General features: G+C 42.4%; 1 protein-coding gene across 2 annotated transcripts in view; it reads left to right on the top strand.

Moving 5' to 3' along the window:
* Nucleotides 1-25,162, top strand: part of JAG2 (jagged canonical Notch ligand 2) — a 300,244-nt gene that overhangs the window by 236,760 nt on the left and 38,322 nt on the right. For both annotated transcript variants that reach the window (XM_086937916.1, XM_086937917.1), the window contains 7 exons: nucleotides 256-369; nucleotides 4,069-4,182; nucleotides 4,435-4,551; nucleotides 6,365-6,392; nucleotides 6,693-6,778; nucleotides 21,955-22,068; nucleotides 22,255-22,370. In XM_086937916.1, the coding sequence (XP_086794042.1) occupies nucleotides 256-369; nucleotides 4,069-4,182; nucleotides 4,435-4,551; nucleotides 6,365-6,392; nucleotides 6,693-6,778; nucleotides 21,955-22,068; nucleotides 22,255-22,370 (689 nt within the window). The remainder of the gene's footprint in view (nucleotides 1-255; nucleotides 370-4,068; nucleotides 4,183-4,434; nucleotides 4,552-6,364; nucleotides 6,393-6,692; nucleotides 6,779-21,954; nucleotides 22,069-22,254; nucleotides 22,371-25,162) is intronic.

The following is a 25,162-nucleotide window of genomic DNA, read 5'->3' as shown; positions in this document are numbered from 1 at the left end:
CTTCCCACCACACCAGTTTCCTTCAACCATTTGTCAAGGCTGAGAAAAAAACCTGAAGTTGTAGATTGAGCCATGTCTTTTGGAACTAGTGTGGGGCTAGAATGTATTTTCCATTTCAGAAAGAATACTGGAGCGCACTAAACTCAAAGAATATGTTATGCTTTACTGTGTAAGTCGCACGACTCATCTATACTGCATTGCCTGCTATAATTTGTATTTTACCTGTAATAATAGAGGTTTCTCGTCTCTACATAGATGTCAACGACTGTCATCACAATCCATGCCATAATGGAGGCCGATGTATTGATTTAGTGAATGATTTTTACTGCGAATGTCAAAACGGTTGGAAAGGCAAAACGTGTCATTCACGTAAGTGTCAGTGTTTTTCTAGTAAATAGTGGTTGTGGAAGAATATACTTTATAATTGAATTGATGATGGAGGTGACTCTTACACATTGACTTTTTATTTTAAAGTATTTCGGATTATAGACCTAGGTCAACACTAGTAAAAAAGCTCGTTGGTGAGATCGGACACTGCTCCATTCCCTTCACATATTTCTTAATTGTCCTTCCCAGTAAGTATCCTACACATCCTTGCTGGGCTCCTCTTCTTTATGGCAATCATGTAGGCATTTGAAACTGATTTTTTAGGTGAAATGTGATTTGTAATACAATGAAGAGTAACTTCATCTCTTCATTTTAATGCAGAACGTTTCATAGAAAAAATGTCAGTTCACCCAAAATGAACTTAATCTGAGCGACCTTTTTGACCAGGCTACCTCTGCATTCTGTGCTGAATATATATATTGTCCAAGATATTTAATCTTGAAAGTATGAAAAAACAACATTTGCATTTGGGCACTTTGTGTAAGCTTTGAAATGTAATGGTGTCACTTCTGCCATACCCCACCCATGCATGCTCTCATACAAAGTTCACATCCATTTTTAAAATGTTGTATTTAACCAACAGAAATGTTTGGTCCTGTTTTACTCATTGTGGCGTTGCCATTCCTCTGCTGTGTAGGAGGGGTTTACCAGAATTTGTACCGAAACCTTTACACACTAATAGTTCAGTACAGAAGACTGTATTTTCGTTTATATTTTTTTTATCGTTTTCCTGCTCTTGTCACCAGGTTTTTACTTTACCTCACCCAGTGAATTAAGTTCACCATTATATTGCCTGTGGGGTAACAGCATACTTGTGTGATGAAGAGTAAAACATTGGAAAGCGGATTCACATTATTTTCCCGATTTGTTATATTCATGTGGGAGGAGCAAGTCGTATGTCCAGACCCCAATGTCAACATCAGTTATTTTATTTTTATTTTTTTTAAATTGAGCCTTTACTGTCTATTCCTTTCTGAAAAATGTTCCAAAAGCCCTTCAAAAAATCATGAGTATAAATGTGAGGTTTCAGTTTTAGCACTCATTTCGCTTCCCTTAGCCTTGTGGTTTTATGTAATGCACAAAACCAACGTTCATATCTGCTTCCTATCATTATCATCTACTTGCCAAGAAAATAAGGAAAGAAGCCCTGATCTATACTAATTTCCTTGGGTGTTTTGCAGTCTCTTGAGACTCTTGATCCCTCAGCTTTTACACTCTGTATTTGGCAATTTGATACCTCTTTCCTGAATTTCTGGACTATATTTTCAAGCTCATGATAGCCTTAACTCTAGGACAAGATGAATCCCACCGTACCCCCACCCCACAAAAAAGCCCTTCTACATCCCCCTCTTTCCCAGTTTGAACACCAAACCTTTTGTTATGAAAGTTTGATATACAACAGCACTTGTCAGTCGTATATTTATATGCTGGACTTACATGCTAGCTCTCAAATGGTACATGCCACCATGGCCCTGTATGGAAACTTGTAGATTTCAGGATAATTCTGTATAGACACCTTGGAGAGCTGCTTTTTGGCTCTTTCCTATGTCCTTCCTTTCTATAAGACCTCTGTTGTTCTCTGCAGTATTGTTTGCATGACTGCCCATGCAACATTTCAACCTTCCTACACAAACACAGCAGTGCTGCTACCTACGCTGTCCCATGGTTTTCTGTACAGCTTGCTGTGTCTGGGTCCCCTTTCAGAAAGTATGTTCAAATTAGCCATCTTGTGTCCGAGTCTAAAGATAAAGTTGACCGCCTACGTAGAATGTTATATCCCAAATGTTGCTTTTTCTGTCTTGTCTGAAATATTAGCTGTTGTGTATCTTACTTGCTACCACGGTTTCTTAATATTGTTGCACCGTAAATTAAGGAGTGTTTATGGTAGTGTCCCTGGGATCTATGTAGGGGGTGCTTATGGCCACTTTTTGCATTCTTGAGTCACTTAAGTATTACCAAAGTGTCTGCTGACGCTTATATTGTCCAGAATACAAATTGCATGGGTGTTCATCTATGCCCATCAGCTTAAGGTGATCTTTTTTGTTTGTATTGCAAGAGCACTTTTGAGTGGGGTGCATGTGGGAAACTCAGAGCCTTGCCCCAGGTGGCTGCAGTAACACATTGTGACCCAGAACTGAGGGGAAAGGGAAGTCAGTTCCCCCTTCCGAAAGATGGGCTTGGGTGACAACTTGTTGGTGTCTCTATAGGCAGGACCTGCCTGTCGGCCTTTTGTAGGTGGGAGCCCTTAAAGCTCCTCTAAGGGTGGTTTAATCAGTAAATGTAACATTTCTTGGGTGCCTGCAGGCCCTCCTCTCGGGTCTCAGTCCCCTGCAGAGAAAGTAAGAATGCAGCTGCATGTTTGCTGTCTGTGGGGTCACTAGTACATGATCCGTAGGGAGCAATTCTATTTTTTCCACATATGCACACAGCCAGGGTCTGTACAGGGCACGTCCTGTCACGCTGCTCAGCAGCGAAAGCAGAGGCATGCACTTGTTTGATAATCCAGGCCATAGATACAAACATGTTCTAAAGAGCCTCAAAGTATGGTGTGTGGTGAGCCCGAGGGCCGCATTGATGCTAGCAGGATGAGAGTGGGGCTTTGTGGGTGGTTAAATGTTGCAGGATACTTTATTAGATTATTTTCCTTTATTTCAGTTAGCCTGTAAATAAATGCTGCCCCATTTATTTAACATCTTTCCGAACGCTAGTCCTTTCTGAAGTAAACTGCAGCTCAGTGCTGCATGTGCAGTTCAGGAGGGCCCCGGGCCCTACTTTGAATATCACTGATCCAGGCAATGGTGTTGCTGTTGCCAAACTCATTGAGGTTCTTTGAATCCGGGACGAAAACTTGAGTGATGTTACATAATGTGAATCTGCATCCAGAAGTATTGAAACTGTCCTCAGCAGTGAGCGTTTAACTCCCCGAACTCTCACTATGTTACCTGTCCTCATTTACTGGGTGCATTGTTTATCCATAGAGTCTCTCCTTGGCGGATACATAGCGCTGCTTGCTATACAATAATTTAAACATGTCTCTGAACCGCAATCGCCTCACCCAACATCTCCCATAGAAGTTGTTTAACACCCACCACCTTTCTAACAGCGTGCCAAGGTAGTGGTCGTGTAAGTACTTCCCAGCCTTGTTGGGGGTTTGAAACAGTACAAATGTGACACTATAACACTATTCTGGTTAGTGCAAATAAAGCTTTGGTCCCTGCTTTTCTACAGCTTTGAGGGGATAGTGGGGGTGCATCAGTGTCCAGGACTGCCACAGCCCATGCCTACTTGTCTTTTGCAGTTCACCTTTAAAGAGCACACTGGGTAATATTTCCCCGTCTAAATATCTATCCCAGTTAGTTTCCAATAACCCTTCGTATATTAGGCCTATCTGACTTGAGTCGTGTTAAAAGCTTAAAACCTTTAAGTTTTTCTAACCTGAAGGCGATCTCCCGTTGTAACCTCCTTGCACGTTTTGTATCCACGGTTGAAGTTCTAAATCGCAAAGAACTGAAAATCTCTCTAGCTTGTATATTAGATTCTGCCCATTTTTAAGTGATTTTTTTCTTTTTTGTTTTTGCGGTTTGGGGAGAGAACGGAGATTGTGTTTACGGTTTAAGATAAGTTTAGTGAGAATTTACACAAAAATGTACTTCTATTAACGTCTGTTTTTCGTCCCTTTAGGTGAATATCAGTGCGATGCCAACACCTGCAGCAACGGCGGGACATGCTATGATGCTGGAGACACTTTCCGCTGTTTATGTCCTCCAGGATGGGAGGGAAGCACTTGCAACATAGGTGGGCGCTCGAAATATCCTTTTCCTTTAAGTGAAGCCCTGTAAAATGCCTGGCATAGGGGAAAATCGTTAATTAGACTAAAGTATCGCGTTTCTGTACATTGGCTAGTGGAAGCGTGGAATGTTCGCTCCAACACGTTAATTCTGCAGTTGAGCAACTAGAATGTAGCCTTGTGATCCTCATAGACAGGGATTAAAACTTTTCACCTGTGTTTGAACTATGTTTTGTTGTTTGTGTTTGGTTTAAATCCAGCTAAGAACAGCAGTTGCGCTCCCAACCCCTGCGTGAACGGCGGGACGTGTGTGGGCAACGGAGATTCCTTTTCCTGCGTCTGCAAAGAAGGCTGGGAAGGCCGGACCTGCACACAGAGTAAGACGTGACCCCTTTTCCCCATCCCTGCACCCCCGCAACCCCCCTTCCATGCGGATATGAGCAGTGTCGGGTACAGAACGTGTTTGGGCCATTAGTTCGTATGCCAACATACTTGAGTCATTCTGGGTGGGAGGTAGCTAGAGGGTACGATGGCTCATGTCTAATGAACTAAGATTACATTGTTTTGCAGGCTTCGCGCCTGCCAGCACAAACCTGCACTTCCTCCCTTTATGTGTTCCGTTTTGAGGCTCGTCCCAAACACATTGTTTTATGTTCTTAAGAATAATTTCTACTTGGAACGCTTTTTTTTTGTTTTGTCTTTAAACCGTAGACTTTGGCAAGGGAGGTTTCCCTACTGCTTCCTGTCAAGAAATTGAGAATTGGCGGTTTTATGTTCTTCTGTACAAGGTTTTATGTATTTGAGCAACATACCAGCGTGATGATTTATCTAGGTGGGGCACAGCATAAATTGCTATTCTGTCAAGAATTAACATGTTTGAATCCGGGCTACATCTGTTCTGCAGTGCTTCGTTTCTTCTTTCATTTAGATATTACATTACGTCTACCTGTTTAAAATTGTTATGGAGTGTTACTCTTTTAAGGAACATTAGACCTTCTAAACCGGATGGGGCTATTATTGCAAAGAAAAAAATATCAAGCGTAAAATTCCAATCCAGTAAATTGTGCAGCTGCTTGTGGAAGCCTCCAACAGCGCGAGCCTGCTCCCAAGAGAATAGAGTTGGACAATTTTAAGACACAAAAGAACAGTGCCATTGTAGGTGTCGGTCACATCCTGCGATTTACGCGTTCGTCTGACATCCCAAAGCGCTTTTTTTGTCTTTGTTATGCAGTAACCTGCTGAGAAAAGGGTTCAGAGGGCAGCCCCCCACTAGTCAATTCAGTTCTTTACAAATTTCTCCAACATTAAATGCACCTGCAAACACATCATCAGAGTAGGCGAGGGTTTATGTAATGGTGTGTGTATATATATATATCTATATATGTTTTAAGACAACACAAGTGCCCTTAGAAGTCTATCTATCTCTCTCTTTGCCAAATAATCACTGATCTAAATAATGTAAAACCAGTTTCCTATGTCTTTTTGCTCATTCTTTCAGGTTTTAACTGCAGAACATGTAACAAAATAAAAATAATTTTACTTTCATATAATTGTCTCAAATTATGGCAAACCATGTAAACTAGATAGTGAAATGACACCTCTCAATGAGTCTATTATTAAAGAGTCTATTATTAAAGAGAGCAGTGTATGTTTATCCATAGGTGGAGGAGATTCCATGGTGAATGGACAAGCAGAATACATTTGAGAGAGACTCTCTCTCTCTCTCTCTCTCTCTCTCTCTCTCTCTCTCTCTCTCTCTCTCTCTCTCTCTCTCTCTCTCTCTCTCTCTCTCTCTCTCTCTCTCTCTCTCTCTCTTCTCTCTCTCTCTCTCTCTTTTATTAGTTCTGGATGTGGTGTGTGTGTTCTGTGGTGGGCCTGTTTTATACACCTTGTTCAGCTCAGTTTGACACAACCCTCTAGAATTTATGTGCCCAGATTTCTAATTCTGGAGCCTTTCTCAGTGAACAGTGCCAGGGTTAATTATAATTGAATGGTAATTGAGCCTGTATACTGCAGCGACTCAGTTTGTTGGGATACATGAAGGGTCTTAGTGAATATGGTACGGCAACTCCCGATTATTTTCATTATGTGTGTATGTATTTTTGTTTCTGTTTTTCCGATAACATAAATGATGTTTTTAGATTACATTTATGATTGACAAGCTGATATTTTTGCCCCATTAATTTGCAGATACAAATGACTGCAACCCGCACCCTTGGTAAGTTGTCCAGCACAAATATTGCATGTCCTAAGTTTTGGGCTTTGGGTAATTAATCAGATTTTATATAGCACTTAAACTGATATTTTATTCTTTTTCGAGCGTTTCATTTGTTATGGTATCAACCATCTGAAGTGTTCTGTCATAAATAATGAGGTGTGCGTTTATATGATCTAAATTTAAGCAAACTGAATAGCATTTTGTGCAACGCAATTTGTTTTGGCTTTTACTTATCTTTATCAGGCATGAGATTTTTTTTTAAATTCATGTGAATAACTTTTATTCTTTTTATTTTTACAGTTACAATGGAGGCATCTGTGTGGACGGTGTGAATTGGTTTCGTTGTGAATGTGCACCAGGCTTTGCTGGCCCCGACTGCAGAATAAGTGAGTACCTGTATTGGATAAAGGGCATGAAAGTTCATGCCACTCTGACCCCCAGAGGCTTTGCTGCCCCCTCCCATTGACCTTTCTTGCAATGAACATGGCTAAGTTTGACCTCAAGGGATGAAGGGGAAACTAAGAGAACTAGTCATCTGCACACTGTGCATTTCATCCCCGTTCGAAATTAGTGTAATTCGTTTCTTTTCACACCTCTTTCCCTCTTTTGAAACACTGCGAAATCTCTTAGACACGGTTGCTAGCTTGTGAACGCTCTTTGGAGTAGGTTTTTACATGCTTTTACTACTGCTATCATTGACTTGAGGTGCAGTAGCTTAATATGAATTAAGTTATATTGCTGGTTTGCACAAAAGTATTTAAACTACTTTTTAAAGATGACAATGTCAGTGTAGGCCCATCTATACTCGCATACTATACTTTTTTTTACTTTTTTCGACTATTGTGCGGGCTTCCTGACTCGTACTCCCATTACTAAAAAGCAGGGAAACAGTGGGAGAAAGGCGCCAGGAAAATACGTGTGTGTTAATGTCTTTCTTGTTAGGTTGCCTCTTGGATAACTGGCATAGCTCAAGAGGCATGAAGTTCCCTAATTTGGGGCAAGCACTGAGATGGTGCTGACTTTCAAGCAGATGGGTCTAAATCTTAAAACAGCCAGGAGAAATTTAGAGAGTGAGTAGGGAATCCATTCTTCTCTGATGACCCGCAGTCTATATAGATAACAACTGCAATGAACAATGCATCGAATTTTGAAATCAGTGGGCTTAGAGACGAGCAGCCAGCGCAACTTTTTGCGGGCCTAGGTTAAGTTTGGGGCCGCAAAGCAGTTGGTGTAAGGTTCTGATTTTGCTGGACTTCCTTATGCCAAATTGAGTAGAAGGCCTGAATAAAGTGCATTGCCATAATCCACTTTAGACTATACATTTATTGACTAAGAGCAGAAGTAGAGGAGGCAAAGTTTTTTTTATGTAGCTAGAGATGATATTAGCTCCTAGTAGTTAATATTGTGAAATGAGAGGCGAGGAAAAGCCCTCACCAAAGGTAAAATGGAAACGATTTAGCAGGAAAAGTAGGAGGGCCATGATTGAGGCTAGCTGGAAGAGTACCCATTTGTATTCTTATCCCTAACCAGCCGGACCGACTTTTTTACTTGTTTCCCACCCAGAGAGGAATCACTAGCAGATTATTTCCCAAAGTATGAGGTCATGGTGGTGATGAGCAGATCGAAGAAGGAAATATTCTGAATGTCTTTGGCATAAGATTATAAAATGGAACTGAACGCTCTAATGAGCTGGGCAAGAGGTTGGCTATGGGCATTCGATAGGCTGTTTAACAGTAATGATCCCTGTAGAACACCACATATAATATAGAGCATGAAGGTAACAAAAAATTCTGGGGTCTGCCCTTTAATATATAGCGCAACCACTGAAGTAAAGTTCTTCAAAGTCCTACTGGGGCAATCTGGTGATCGGAATCTTAAAAAGACCAAAGAGGATCAACTCTGTGGTGTTGGTCTTGCTTAAGATGCAGGTCATGGAGAAAAGCTTTCAAAACCAACGCAGTGGTGCTTAGGTGACAAAGTGCAGCTTGCTGGCATCTAGAAAATTAGTCTCTTAAAAATGGGTTGACAAGCCATTGATATCACTTTTCGGCCTTTTAGCAACCACTGGAAGTAGTAAGAATTCCTGTGTTGTAACATCGTTTTTTTTTCCTGTTCATAAGTTATTACAGTCGCCTCTTTCTTGGTGCGGGGAATAGTTTTAGACTTGCAAAATCACAGGAAACTCATGGTCAGCCTTGTGGGTGTTTTTTATCAGTTGTTGGTCCAGCCCAAAGAATTTAAGATTGATAAGTATATCAAGACATGGTGAAATTAGTACTCTGTTCAGAGATGACCCTGAATATAAACTGCTATGCAAGCTGAATCTCATCAAGGTGATTTCCCACTGATGGACAGAGTTTCTAACTCAAACCCCAGAACGTAAAAAAAAAGCCTAAGGTTGATTGGGTTTCCATTCGGAGGGGTTATGGCGTGCAATTTGGGCTGCTCTGTTTCTATTATGTATGGACGGCTTCTATTCAGCGAAGATTTTATTTTGAATTTTGAACTGACTTTCTCTGAGGTGCTCACTTGAGGGCCATAGATTGACAGGCATTTAAAGTAATGTGACAGACCATCACTGCGGACTTCCGGATTGCATGGAAGGTGGAAAGTTTGTTGAGAAGCCCTCTTTGTTTTTTTATTTTATTTATTTAGACAGTTTTGTATAGCGCGAACAAGACCCTTACGGGTATCAGAGCTCTTTACAGGGCACATAACGGTGATTGACAAATACATAGGAATACGATGGTTTAAGCGAGTACATACATGGTAAACATTTTGCGACTAGCACATATCAACAAGAATATATAAAAGTTCAAGTGAATCTGGATAATAGGATCGTATTCACTTCTTTTTTGAAGAAAGCAGCAGACAGATTCAATCTTGTTTCTTGGGGCAGGGCCTTCCATTCCCTGGGGCCATCCTGAGAAGGTACGATTGTAAGTTTTTTTTTCTTCTAGAAACGTTGTGGTTTTAGTAGAAGATTATCAGCGCTCCTAGTAGTTCTCTACCACCCGATAGTACTAGTTTTTCGTCAAGGTATCTCTGTGTTTTTTGGTGCAATGCCTCATGAGTCATGCATGCGATTTTCAACTGGATTCTGGCCTCAAAAGGTAACCAGTTGAGAGCACGGAGGTCAGGGGAAATGTGGCAATTTCTTGTGGAGCCTGTGATGAGTCTGGCAGCTGTATTGATTGAGGCTCTTAGCGGAGCAGTTGTTGATCTGGGAAGGCCGCAGAGAGCGACACTCCCGTAATCCACTCTGGGAATTACTAGGGTTTGGACTGCCTGTTTAAAGTCATTTGCAGGTATGAATGGTTTCAGTCTTCTTAGTGTGTTCATCTGGAAATTGGCTGCTTTAGTAAGCTGATGTGTTTCTGCATGTTTAGATTGTTATCCAGAGTTATTCCTAGGGATTTCGCAGACTCAATAATGCGAGGTTGCCCATCGAGTGCAGTTAGGTGCTGCATCCATTCGCGGATCGTGACTGTTTGTTTGGGGGGAGCGATAAGGAGGTATTCAGTTTTTGGTGTGTTAAGTTTTAAATGGTTGTTTGCCAGCCAGATCTGTGTTTTATAGAGTGTTGAGTTAAGGGACTTGATGTCATCAATAGAGTCGACCTTAATGTAGAGCTGTGTGCGTACATGTGATACTGGATGTTTGGGGAGTTGAGAAGCTCAGTGAGTGGCTCCATAAACAGATTGCAGAGTGTAGGGGAGAGGGAGGATCCCTGGGGTACTCCCAAGGTGGCTGGGGTGGGATTGGATAAGGATTAGTTAATCTTGAATTTTTGCGTTCTGTCTTGGAGGAAAGAGGTGAACCAGTTTAACACTGTTCCAGATAGACCCATTCTATGTTTTAAGAGGTCTAATAAGTTGCTGTGTTTGACTGTATCGAAGGCTGAGGATAAGTCAAGTAGGATTAACAAACAGGCTTTGTTTTGATCCAATATTTAGAAGGCGTCATCTATGATGTTGGTCATGGCTGATTCGGTACTATGCCCCGATCGAAAGCCCGATTGGAACTGATCTAACAGATTGAAGTAGTCGATGTGGTTACTAAGCTTCACGTGGACACATTTTTCGAGCAATTTTGCCAGGGTCAATATGGTGGATATAGGGCGATAGCAGGGATGTGGAATTTCTATAGCCCGACGCCCAGGACATATTGTTTAGGGTTACGGGCAACAAGTCTTCATGTGTATTTTGTCCTTGGGACAAGAAGGCCCAAACCCATGCAGCGCAAACCCTTTGGCTGCTAGTTCGCAGTACCACATTGTTGATCAGGGAAGGGCACTGTCTGCAGTTAAGGTAATATTTTTGTCCATATGTTAATGTTGTTCAAACTTGTTTTTGTGATTCGTTAATTGAAAGCCTTTATGATTAGGGTGAGCTCCGACTGCACTATTGACAGTGGTTACAGTATAAAAATGTTTAAACACGTTTTCAAAGTTTAGTAATATGATATGTATAATGCTCCTAGAATGCTCTCTGATTTGATGCAAATTCTTGAAGAAGCTTAAAAGAAAGATTGATGATTCTTTGCTTTCAAAACAAAATGTTCCTAAAAAAATGAAAGAAGGCAAACAAAAAATCAGCTAAACTACAGTCAAATTTCAGGTACCATTTCTTTGCAGGATCATTCAGTAACACGTGTTGATGCATGCTAGTATTTCTCAAAAATATTCATAATGGAAAATCAATGTAACCTGTTTCAATAAGATCATGGGAAACTAAAATAAACAAGCATTGGCAAAGCCAGTAGAACTGAAATTGGTGGTCAGCCTTTTTTGTTTTGGCAGTGTGTGAATTGTTTTGCCATGGTTTTTGTAAAACCTTACTGGTGTGGGAGCTGCCTGGCCCTCACCATTATAACAAACATTGGAAAAAGCAAAAAACATTTTTGACTAAAAAAGCACACACTGCCAGAGTAGTTACTGGCTCTGAACAAAACAACTCTGTGTGCTGATATGCTCCTTGTGAAAGAGCAGAATGCTGTCACTCACAGTGAAGCCTGCCAATACAGAGAGAGAGACCGAATTTTAATAAATGCCTAGAATCATGCTCAACGCCAGACCAAATTGGGGCCCGATTTTTAAAGAAAGTCTCAAAAGTGCACCCATGGTATATGTCCTTGCATTAAGTGCACCTAAACAGCTATTGTGAATTCCCAAGAATTTACAGAAGTAGGACAAGAAATAGTACTCCTAGAAAATATTTGTGATCTGCACTTTAACATGAGCAAATATGCATGTGTAGATTTTGTAGTGTAGTTCCTATTTTCCCAATTGGCTCTGCGCATTGGAATAACATAAAGAGCAGTGTAGACGTAGGCCTGAGGTCATCTAGGTCTCTACTATGTTAAACTTAATTTAGGTTTGCGCCAGCTAGCTCAGAGGTCACTGGAAACTTTCTTGAATGAATAGGGAGGGACAAGCTCCCTTGGCTTAGACAAGAAGGGATTCAGTTTCCGACAACCGCGTAAACATGACAACTTTGCTCCCTCAGAATAAGAGTATATCTCTAGAGTTGTGTGAAAACAATAGACAGCTATTTCACTCAGTCAGCAGTGCATACTTAGTTTCACCAGAATGCAGAGAAATAGAGAGACGGGCGTTTTCAATAAAAAGGTGTTATTTATTGAGCAGTCTTCCTTCTCATGCAAGAGAAATGAATTGCCACAATTGCAATACTTAAAGTAAAGTGCGTACAGTAAAAGTAGTACTATGAAATAATACTGTAAAAGCATGGATACGGTTTCTTAGCCATATGATACTTTAAAATGGATAAAATATATACATGCATAAATACATTGACTAACGTACTCAACTGGTGCTTCTAACTAAGCCTACCCCGGTGTACCTGACCTAAGCCTAATACTTGGGAAGGGAAAAGTAAGTAGCAGTGTGAAGTTAAGTTGGTTAAGATAATTTTGCCAAGAATCTGCACCAAGAATTCTCTTAAGGGTTTAGTCAACTCCATACCTTGGTAATAGAATGTGGGAGGTCTGGTATCTCTTTCCTCAGGACTTGATATCCCAGCAACCTGCAAGGGTAGGCTGGAAACACCGGAGCTGGATTTTCTCGGCTGGAGAAAAAGACAGCGTCTCTCTCGGTAGGTCAAACAGGAGGGGCGGCTTCCGTGGACACTCGCATCAGCTGGGCTCTCGGGCAAGTAGATTGCCGCTCTGCTCCAAACCACTGTGTCTTTGCTTAAGGCAACTGTTGGTATTTTATACCTGAAAGGTGCCGGGTTTGACGTAAGGTTGGACATAAGACGTCACCAAGAACTAACAGTTCTTGCAGGACTTCAGGAGTTCTTGTTCAAATCAAAACAAAAGCAGGGGGGTTTTCCCGGGCTGCTGGAGGCTTGGTTTGTTTAAAGAACGCGTTGTGCTTTCTATGAGTCGATGGGAGTAGCTGTGCTGTGCTTTGGATTGCATGGGCTATTACTGAATATGAATCTGATTCTTATGCCTTTATCAGGATATTATTGATTATAACCTCACAAGGGCATAAATCGGGAATATCAAATTAGGGTCCTAGATATGAACACGACAATTTGCTCATGCGAAAATCTTGAGTGTTTGCAATTTCACTTTCCTCCAACCTCTTTTTTCCAAACTCAGTAAGAAGGTCTATGTCTGCCATTGTCAGGAGTACATTTCCAACACTTTTCAGTATGGGAAAAGATTAGAGAGTAGTTGTGGAAAACCCTTAAATCATGCAAGTTAGTAGGTTTGCACAGACTCAAAAGGGGTTTCTAACCCTGGTCCTATTGCTTACCAGTACCTTCAGCCCCAGAATGTAGATCTGCAGAAATGTGGCAACATAAGAGGATTGCAAGTATTCAAACACTACTATGGTATGAACCCTGGCATAATCAGAGATGCGTTATCTGAGATCTTATATAATGTGATTGCTGCCATAACTTGTCACCACACTACATGGCACCAAAGGGACACGTGGATTTTGCTATAGGACAAGTAGATTTAGGGAGCAATCTGCCCCATGGACAAGTAGATATTTTATTAAATTTCACACCCCTGGCGATAGTTATTCAAGTTGTCAGACTGAGAAGTGACATTTAGGTTGTGGGCTGGAGGTTGAGAGTGTGAAACAAGTGGAAGTAGGTTTATTGAGCTAGTGGTTAATGCAGATAAGACATTTCTCTAACAGTTATTCCATTGATCACTTCTGCAGACAATATGAAGTTTGGAACAGAGAAAATTCATTATATTGCTCATTTTAACGCCTGGGCCCCTGTTTTTTTGGAGAGAGTCCTCACTCCCAGCACTTTGTGTCCTTTAACCCTTTGTCCATCTGCCCTCTCTTTTTCTGGTGCCTCCCCTTCCTCTGACTCTCCCCATGCACTGATAGCTTAGAAGAATACACATACTTTACGTATTTTGCACAGGTAGTTTGTGTCCAACACTAAAAATCAGATGCTATTAACTTATATAATGTGCATTAACTTCTTTTTGCTACATTAAAACAAGTGTTGCTATTATATAAATTGTTGTTAAGCATCTCAATGTTTGAAAGTCCTAACCATGTACTCTCGAGTCCAGCAGGAGGGATGCAGCCTTCCACCTCTCACCACACCCATTACCGTCCACACACAGTACACTATGTTGGACAAATAGTAAAAGCCGGAAGGGAAATTTGATAAGAGTGAAAGCAAAGAAACTGCATATCACCAGTCTGCTTCTTTACTCTGCTAAGCATGAACATCTGCAGATTGAAATGGCAAATAGGAGATGTTTTGTAATCTTACCTGAATGTTCTGCGTCTAACATAAAATGTGAAATGATATGCCTTAAAGGTATCTATATATAACGAATATGGATTAAAAAATAATAATCTAAATGCCCATGGACAAAATGCAACTTAAATCTACTTGCCCTACAAAGAAATGTCCCCTTGTCCCACCGAGCCCATACATCAATTATATTGACTGGCACGAGAAATAGAACAGAATTTTGTTTTAATATAACTGACTAGCTATAGCAATGCTTTGAAAAATGCTTGAAGCAAAACGTAATATTTATTACTGAAACCGAGTGGCATTCTTTGTTCACCCAAAAAGTTCTGACACACACCAGTAAGTGCTTCTGGACTTAAGGTACTGCTATTTGGACATCCTTGTCTACAAGCAAGTTGCATTCCAATTGTATGGCCGTCCATTTTGCAGTCAAAACAAAAAAAATATAGAAATTGTGTGCAGTTGGAGAGGCGCGCTGCCTTTCAACAGATTCCTGCGGTATTACTCAAATAGTGGAGGATACATGCAGATATTAAGATGGTGTACACTATTCGTGGCTCAGTGTATCATCCTGTCAGAGACACTACTCAAATATCACAATTGGAGTGCTGCATGGAAGTACTGTGCCAGCCTCCGCTTCCAAATGATCATGTAGTGCTAGAGTTTCATGTTGCCCCGGTTAAGAAGCACACTGTCATGCCAAATTCATGTGTGTGTCAATTAAGACATTGCCCAGAATAATGCAGGGAGTGCTTCCTAGCAGTATGATACAATGGTACACATGCGTGCATATTGATCAGTTATTTTGGGATGTTAAGTAATTGGCATGGCAGTGTGGCTTTAAACAGGAGCAAACATGAAGCTCATACTACATGATGTTTATTTCCGGCAGTCTATTAACTAGAGCACATGGGAATTTAGCATGGGAAAAATGTGATTCCACACATTTATTTTTCATAAATCAAGTCACGTGAAAGAAGCAGTTATCGAATTTGTCATCTGTACCTGAAACACCTTCTACAGACATTCACGCACACACTTCCTGCACGGACACTCACCCTGCATTCACCCCTCCATATGCAGTCCCTGCATATACACCTCCCTGTATAGATACACATCCCACTTGTAGACAAACGCCAAAAGCCTAGTAGATAGACACGGAGGGAGACGCCCAGCACAGAGATACAGCCAGTGCAGAAACACGCACATTTTTCATTAACACACTGTTAACAAGCACGTACCTTCATATATGAAGATTCTGTTGATACGCACATACCCTGCAGACCTACACAATGCACATTTTGAGAAGAAAACAAAAACCTCCAGCAGGCCAAACCTCCAGAAAACCAACCTCCCAATAAGTAGAGGTTGCTGCTTGCAATGAGGGACGACAAAGTAGTTCCACAAAGTGCTGTTTTGAGTGTGGCCTGGCCCCCCTGAATGCGGATGAAGATATGGGGGAAGGGTCACACAAAGTGCCTCTCTGCCAGGTGCAGACTGACCAACTAAATCTAACAAAAACTAGATGGGCTAGGCTGCCCTTAAGTTTAGGGGTTCAGCATATGCTGATTGATGGTTTCCATCTTGTTGGCAGAGATTTGCTGTACTTTATGTTCGCATTCCTCCTTATCAACGTGTTCAAAAAGTAAAATATGGTTCTAAAGCAGCAGTGAGCAGTGAACTTTAACTCCTTCCTCCCTATACCATACAAACAAACACAGCCTCCTTGCAGATAGCTCTGAGCAAAATAGCATCCCCATCAGCCATGCCCACTTCCTTATCCGAATCTGAACAAAAGCAGTCGGATTGTTTGGATTGAGAAATCGCGAGTGTTACTGACAGGCAGGAAATCACGAACCATAACATGGGCAAAGTCATTCATGTGTCAGCAAAGCCTAACATGCACTGGCTGTCTGATTCTGAAAGGTTTGCATAATGTGGTCCTAACTTGGAAATAACTGGAGCATAGGCAGTGACCTGCAAGAAATCAGCGGGTTATCAAAAAAGAACGGAAGAAGCCACACATTTTCCAGTCTAAGAAAGAGTCATTCTACAAACAAATGTTAAGAAAACCGCCAGATGAGGAGTTTGTAGAAGGAGAAGGTTTCCAAGGGAGTTGTGACAGAGACGTCCATCAATGCCAGACTTTCCGGATAATCACGGGCTATGAAAATGAGTTATTATGAGATTATTTGCATGTACATTTTATTTACGTGATGGTCATAAACCTCTGGTATGGATTTGGCTCTTCCGGAGTTACGTTGGAGATGATGAGCTGTCTAAAGCCCTGTGTTCTTTACTATAGCAATGTTGTAGAAATTGGTATGCCTTCGTAGCGCAGAGCAGTTGGATTTGATCAGCATAATTATAGCCTTTGGTCTTCGAACGGTATTTTCAGTTCAAATATTATAATTTATTTCCTTTAATCCGCGTGATGGTTATCTCTTGCTACTCTTGGGGTGGAATGCAGTCTAGCTCAAGCAGAAAGAGCCACAATCCCCTTTGTGGCATTTTCCATGCTTTTGTAAGAGGTTGACCAACGATGAAGTCTGCTGCACATCACTGACAATCTTGGGACATGCACAGACCAGGTGCAGAAACAAAGGTAGAATCAAAAAGATGGAGACATGCCTGATGTTTCTAAGCACAACTGGGGGTACCATAGACAGGTGCCTAGTTATTTCCTAACACAGCTGTTTTTCAATACAGTTTGGACAAATACTGGCCTGGAGATCAGCACACTTTCAACTGTCCATGTCTATGCATCTAATCACATTCCTTGCTAGAAATGCAAGGCACATCTAATTGAGGTAGCTAAAGATAGGATCCTTTACATTTTTGAATGCTAGTTGAGATGGGGGTGGGGTGGGTATCCACATCACTACCCAGAGGGTTGGAGCTTGGACGTGTTTGATTTCTGAGAGGTAAATATTGTATGTCTTCTAGAACTCCGCACTTATTCCGTCACAGCCTCTTTTTCTCAGAAAGAATGTGAAATGGCAGCTTAGACCTGTTTACAAAATGCTGGATCACCACGGCATACCAGCAGAAAGCACAGTTTAAAAGTGATGGCTTGACATACTTGCAGTAGATTCCTGCTCTGCTGTCCTAACTGAGTACTCATTTGATCTAATCTTAAAGGCCTCCGCTTCCTGCTGGTTTATGGACCTCCTGTTTGCAAATTTTTATTGTCGGCCCTGTAAAAAGTCACAAAATGTGCTTGCAAAGGCATTTTGGTGATATTTTCGATCTTGCTGTGGTGCCTTTCCAGTCACCTCGTAAAGACACTTGGGTCTATCCACACTTCAGCACTGCAAATAATCATAAACAGGATCTGGATCATTTGAAATCACTCAGTGGGGAAAAAATAAATTGAGGATAGGAGCCTAAGGTGATTGATGAAAGGCCCAGCACGTAAGGCGCATAGGGCTTGCTATAAAGGCCCTTTTGTGTTCCACTACCGCCTGACAGCATGACCGGCGTGAATGCAACTACATCTCGATTGCTTAAGAGCAGTAACGTTCCACAGCTCTGTCCATTTACTGTGTTTCAATGTTTAGTTGTCCTTTGGACAAAATAGACATTAAATCTTCTTACCCCGCACAGAAGTCAATTAGTCTCCGGCATTGGGCGTTCTAAATAGCCCACCCCTAGTATAATCAACTCTGTGTTCTTGATATGAAGCTGACGGTCCTGAACCCAAAATATGACAAGATATAAGTGACTGCTAACAAACTCCTCAGCCTCCTTCCCAATAAGTACTTCTTCTAGCTCCATATGTATGTATGCGCCTCCTAATATTGGTTAACTTAAACACCGAATCGTCCTTGGTCCATCTAGAAATTAAAGTATATTGATTAACATTCTTCGATTCCTGTTCTTAACCACTTATGTATTCCTTACTAAATACAATATGTGCCTTAAATGCACATTTTATATTATATCAAATACTTGATTCTGAAATCCATTCTGTTCGTTCACAAAAGAATCCAGCGTTCCAATGAATGTTCCCAAAGTCTTGAACTACTAAAGTCTAGGAAGAAAAATAATTCATACTCCAGTTTCCAACTTATCTTGTTATCGAGAATACTTTTCTCAAACAACTGCTTTTCAGCAGGTTCTAGAAATCTTAGTTCTCTTTCCAACATGAGTTACAAATCCACAATGCGAGGATGCTTGCCTAGCAAGGGCGCTGCGAAGCATGAGGTAAATTAAACTCAAATATTCAAAATGGCAGTCACCATCCTCCAACATAGTAAAAGTTCAGGGATTCTTGTGAAATATAGTCCCATAGTCCGGTGTCATCATTTAGCGACTTAACCACACTTGCAACGCCTTTCTCATGCTGTTCTGACTGTTTGCAAACACTGCAAGCCATTATGCTCTTGAGCAGACTAGGCGCGGGTGAGTTTGGAGTATAGCACCTTCGTGCCAGCCGAGTCACCACCAGCGGCGATCCCGGTCTCCATCGCTGCTCCTGACAACGCTGTGAAATCCCCCTGTTCTAAGATTAGGGTCTCTACTTACCTTGAAAGAAATGGACAGTTCAGTGAGCAAGTCAGATTTTGTGAATAATGATGCAGGATTTATTTCTATTATGTGTACCAAACCCCTTCTTTAAACCTCAATACATGTTATCAATGTATGTAAAATCTTACCTTTTTTAATTGTAGACTTCTTTGCATCATGCACCGGAATATTTTGTTGAAATGAGTGTTAAGCTTGCACCTTCATGTTAAACGGGCAATACTGAGGCGTCATTTGGCAGCTGTAGAATTCAAAGCATATCCTTTTTCTACATCTCACCTGCCATTGAGTCAAGGTAAACGTGTCCCCACTGTGCTGCTCAGTGATTCTTCTGACAGGTAACTAAGAGGTAACGAAGAGGATGGTTCAGTGATTTGTGGTCTGGAGTTCATGAGTTTGAATCCTAGCAGGGCAGGCCAGTCCTTCCACTTCTGAATTAATACCAGTAATGATAATTATGGTGCTTACAAACCGACATGCCATAAAAAGCACAGTACAATAAAACATAGACAACACAAGCAGTGGTAGTACCCATCCTTCTCATGTCAGCCTATGAGACTTTCAAACATCTACAGAAACATTTACCTTAGCACTACTTTTTACCACACGTCTTATTTACTTTCAAGGCTTTAAGGGCATGTGTTCCCCTATTTAGATTTCCCCCATTTCCCCCCCATTTCCCCCAGTGGACTGGAACGTTTTTGCACACCATTCTTACAACTTGGCTCATTTAGGCCTCGCCTCCATCCTTGCCCCTCCATTTCGCTCTGGTTACCCAAGGCTTTCAATAGTGCTTATTTTAGATCGAGCCTAGTCAGCACACATGCACTGTCTGCAAGAGCTGCTGTATTCACTATAAGGAGTATAATCCCGCCTGCTGCTTACCATAGGTTGACTGCAGCGTTGCTCTTCTTTGTTGCCTCCTCATTGGTTCACCCTCCCAATACTGCACTTATGTTTGGAGCTCAGGAGCACCGCTCAACGACATTTATTTCCCTTAATTAGTGGCCATCCGCTTTGATGCAGGAACTATTTCTTCTTTGCCAAGCCCGTTTATGGGCAGTCGCTGTTTGTTTTGTTTCGCTTCAGCTGCACGACTACTGCAGCGCTTCATTATAATTAGCAGACTGCAGCGTGCTTCATTAATCAGTGTGACTGCTGCAGCACGTCATTATTATAATTAGCCACCAGCCTCTGCGCTTCTTCTTTAATTACAGCGGCGTGTGAGAAAACGTTGATCTTTAGTGATTATGAACATTACACTGTCGCCAGGGTGGGGTGGGGTTGGGGGTGGGGGGGAGACGTTGCAGCCTTTTAAGGGATGACAGATGTAACTTTTGGCATCAACGGCTTTGCTGCTCTCCAGAACTGGAGGCTGTGCGCAAATGCTGACAGACTTGTCTGTGGGGCCATTGCACCTCGCTACTACAACCTAATATTCAAACATAGCTAAAGTGGTATAGGAAGCGCAGTCCGACCTCTGCAGTGAGCCCTCAGCATGTTCAAGACACCCGTGCTTTATTTCAATCCAGTGCTATTCAAAGATGAACTCTGTTTACCTACCACGCCATGTCAAGAATTAATCGACCTGGCAAAAGTGGCTTTACCCTGGTGCTGTAAGGGGACAAGGTAGATGATGTCTGCTGTATAGCCATAATTGCGCAGTCGGCTTTCATCTTGGTTCATAGCTGCTGGCGAACACTCCGGTCCTCCTCTGTCTCCTGCAGAACATCTATAGTGTATATATCTCTACATGACGCACACAAATATAGCATACATCTCTCCATGAAATCTCACCTACAACTTTCAGGAAAACAGAACCAGTACCCAACATGCATGTGTAATTCTCAGTATGCACGTGAATATTATCTGTTAATGTGCTTGTTTGATTGTGCTTCTGTGTGTGTGTGTATGTGCATACTTGTCTGTGTATATCTACGTGCGCGCAAAAGCATGCCTATGTGCGTGTGTGATTGTACTTTGATGTGTGCATGTGTGGGCATCTATGTAGGACTGTGTGGGTGCATCCGTATGTATTGTGAGTGTACTTTTATATATATGTCCATGCGTAAGCAAGATGGCAAATCCACTGCCAGGATAATCCAGGCCTGCTGGCATCAAGAGGGCTGCAAGGTTGCTGTCTTGAACTCCCCTTCCACAGACCCTAAAGTGTATAAGGAAAGGCCACATACATCCTGAACCTGGTCTGTGTTTTGCTTAAAAATGAAAGGTAGCCGCAGAGCTCAGTTGAAAACACAGACTGATCAGTTGGTCCTGTATCATATCATGCCCCAGCAAACCATCCCTGCATACATGTGTGTGTCTGAGTTTGCACATGTGCGCAGGGATGTAGGAGTGCCTGCGTATGTGTGCTTGTATATGTGCATGTGTGTGTAGATGAATATCCCTTTGGTAGTACTCTATATGCATACTTGCTTATGTGTATGTCTATTTGCGCGTGTGTCTGTGTTTTTATGTATGTGCTCGTGCCAGCATGCATGTGTTCATGAGTGTATGTATGTATGCTTCTGTGTTTGCTTGTTTGTGTATGGGGCTGCAGCTGGTTGTGTTTCCGAATGTGCACATGTCCGTGTGTGCGTTTGTGTCATTGGCATTTACAATACCAATAGCTCCAACTCGAACAAATGCGAGCCCTATTGCATTTCTAATGCTTGTTTTCTTTTTAGCTTTGAGTATCCAACAAGCAAATTTCAGGCCTCGTGCCAGGCTGCTCTCATATAGACAGTGTATTTTTAAACACGTTTAAAGTGCAGTGTGCATCAAGTATTTGTTGACTGATTAAAATCATTCTGTCTTTAGTAAATGATGGAAGAGCTTTTTCTTTTTTTTAATTCTGCTATTTCTCGTTGTGTTGCATACACAGACATTCATCTCGTTTTGGGACCTGGGTGGTCATGCCGTTTTCTCTAATGTGATTGTAACACATTTGAAACCTACATGGACGGCCCTTTTTATTCACGGTCTTGTAAATCATGTCATTAACGCAGAGCTTCAGCATTCTGTTTACATCACTCTGGTGGTGTGATGGGCATCTCTGTTCACTATTGGGGCTGGAAGCTGCTTTGGGCCAAGGGGTGGTTGAACAGAATGCGCGTCCTTTGAATGATGTGCACTGCACGATTCTCCCAAGCAGAACACATGGAGTCTAAGCCTTTTGAAGGACGAGAGGGCGGTTGTTTCAGCTTGCAGAGTAGCTTGCATGTCACACTTGCCTTCATGAACTTCATCTGTTTTCTCTTTTGTCATTCCAGACATAGATGAATGTCAGTCCTCCCCATGTGCGTATCTATCCACGTGTGTAGATGAGATCAACGGGTTCAGGTGTTTGTGTCCTCCTGGAAGAGCTGGGCCTAGATGCCAAGAAGGTAATATTGTAGAAGAAAAAAATCTTGCCGTGCATGATTACTAAACTATTTTATCAAACTGCTCTATTTAAAATTCTCTTATGATGTTTTAAAGATAAAAGGCTTGGCACTGGATTTGTAATTTATTTGGTCCATGTAATATTTTTGGTTCGAAACTGATCGTGTATGTTCTTTTATTCTGTTAAGTGATTGGCTTTGGAAAACTCTGTTGGCTGAACGGAGTACAGTTTCCTCATGGAAGCAGATGGGAACAAGAATGCAACACCTGCCAGTGTTTGGATGGCCTTGTTGAATGCACTATGGTATGGCTTTGTTTATTTTTTATTTTTAGCCCTTTTATCGTTGGAAGAGGTCACGGTTTTGGGCCCATTACAGCTTTTAATAATAAAAAAGCTTTACAGTGTCATTTGTGTAAGTCTTGCATAGTTACGAAAAATGCACGTTATCAGTATTTTATTGTATCTGCTTGAAATTGATTTTCTCGAGGGAACATGGCCAACCCGGTTAAGATGGTGGGCGCTCCTTGCTGAGCTACTGACCATCTCAACGGAGAGGCTGAAATCCTCTGTGTTGGCGGGGTCCTGGGGTGACACCCACCTTCCTACACGTCCCCCCCCCATGCTTGGGGAAGGACTTGCCCCCCCCCCCCCCCCCGACTTTGGCTGTTGTGGATTTGTTCTCTTGGGGCGACAATTTTCTGGGGGGTTTCTGTTGGGGTGTTACAAGATTTTACTAGTTTTGCTTCTTTACTCTGTTTCTTACTTCTGTTATTTTCTGTACTGACCCACTCTCCTTCGCCTGCCCTTTAGAATCATCCCCAATGACCGATTCCGCTACATTGTTTACAGCCCTCTCCTGGAATGTCAATGGCTTTAATTATAACATCAAGTGCCAAACTGTATTTCAGTACTTAAACGCCAATCCCCTATGGTGGTTCTCCTGCAGAAAACACATTTGCTCAGTAATCACTGCCCTGTCCTGCAGCGAAGGGGTTACACTGGAGTTTACCATGCCAGCTATCCGACCAGTTTCCTGGGCATTGCCATCCTCTTACACAAGCGTCTTCCCCTGCTTGTCACGCAATCCTTTTGTGATGTTCTCGGTCGCTTTGTCCTGGTGGAAGTGACATGAAGGGTATCCATTTGACAATTGCCTCCATCTATGCCCCATCCACGTTTCTACCCCCTACACTGCAGACTCTTGCACACCTACTCCTTCAATCCTTCCCTAACCCCACTCTCCTGGTGGGTGACTTTAACTCTGTGATTGACCCCCACATGGATTCCTGGAATCCCTCTGCATGCCACACATAAGACTTAGTAGACTGGGCATCATCGCTCGCCCTTTCCTACACCTGGCTCTTGCTCCACAATCAGACTAAGGATTACACTTTATTCACATTCTTATGAATCCTTAATGTGGCTTGATTTTCTTATCAAACCCTGCACTGACGCAACCAGATTGATTAGCACTCTCATGCTCTCTCACTCTCATGCTCTCTCGTTCACTGACTGACCATGCTCCAATCACCCTGGCCCTTAGGTCCTTCAGGCACCAGGAAATAAGCCTCTGGCGCCTCAGCGCATGGTGGCTAACAGACAATAGCTTTGAAGACTTCTCCTGGCACAAATCTCTAACTAACTAGACATCAAAGCACATTCTTTTGACTCCCACTACCTTGTGGGAATCCCTGAAGGTAATCCTTTGCGAGCAGATAATATCCAACCAGACAGCTGGCCGTTCCCGTTGATTCAGTGAGTTGTTGTCCCTAGAACAAGAACGGCGCTCGGCCTATGATGCAATTCCTATCGCCTGGCTGAAACACGCTGCAGACCTCAAGAGGCAGACGAGGAAACACAGCGGAGGGGCGAACACCCCCACAATCTTAGGGGGGCCACTATCTAGATTATCCTCAAACCGCAGAAACCCCTAAAGACCTACCGACATTGCTAAATATGGAATCCAATATTCTTGCCAAATTGTTGGCAAACCAATTCGTGAAAGTCGTCTCCTCCCGTGTCCACCCTGACCAGAAAGGATTCATGCGGGGACTCAGCACACGACACTGCCTCCGATGGGCAAGTAACGCAATTGCATTGCCTGAGGTGAGCTTAGACCGTTAAGCCCTCATCTCGATAGACTTCGAGAAGGCTTTAGACTCTGTTCTCTGGCGGGCTGAGGTTCTCAGGCCTCCACTTATATTACTGGGTTAGCCACCTCCTCCTCATCAATGACTGATTTTTTGCAGGCTGCAATGACCCGTCCATTGCGAAGGAACTCGGAAAACTGGAAAATCATGGGACCCTTAACCTTCTATCTGGTCACGCTGCCCCACTCCCCTGCCTCTGGTTACTTGCTCGACGCTGCTTGGAATCATTGAAACGAATCAGGTGGCACAGGATGCTGACGGCGATGATGCCGCTTTGGGCTGGGTCCTGGCTTTCCCAAACAGCCACCTTGAGGGCTTTCGGGTTTGGGATTCCATAGGCAACTCAACACTAGAGGGAACTCTGAACAGTCAAATTTGTGTACACCTTTCAACACCATACAGATTATCACAAGATGCACAAGACACAGTTCTTTAGTTTTATTACAGCTGTGACCCGCCCTTGTGGTTTCCCTTGACTCCACATCACTCCTCCCATGGCACAGCCCTTTAGAGGCCCACCTGTTGGAATCTGGTTTAATCAGAAAGGGCATCTTCAGCCTCTACTGCTCACTAATAAATAATACTCCCGGCCCATGATAGATCTGAGGGAGAGATGGGAAGGAGATCTGGGCCCCTTCAACGACGAAGACTGGTGGAGACTAACATGACCCCTAGATCTTTGGCAATATCCATGAGACTCCATCTCATCCAGTTAAAATACCTCCACCACGTGTATTACAGCCCCTCATGGCTGCATAGGATGTGAGGCACTCTGCCACCACAGTGCTGGTGATGTCTGCACCCAATGGGCACCTTCTTCCATATGATAATGGACTGCCCGATCATCCAAATATACTGGTCACGGATTTACACTACCCTCTCCCAGAAGCTGGTCCTCTTCGGCTTTCTGGACAAATAGGGTGTGTGTCGCCATAATAGACAACT

This window comes from Lissotriton vulgaris, chromosome 9, assembly GCF_964263255.1.
Source record: "Lissotriton vulgaris chromosome 9, aLisVul1.2, whole genome shotgun sequence".
NCBI lineage: Eukaryota > Metazoa > Chordata > Amphibia > Caudata > Salamandridae > Lissotriton > Lissotriton vulgaris.
Note: the sequence above shows the minus strand (reverse complement) of the source record. Positions and strands in the feature narration are given on the sequence as shown.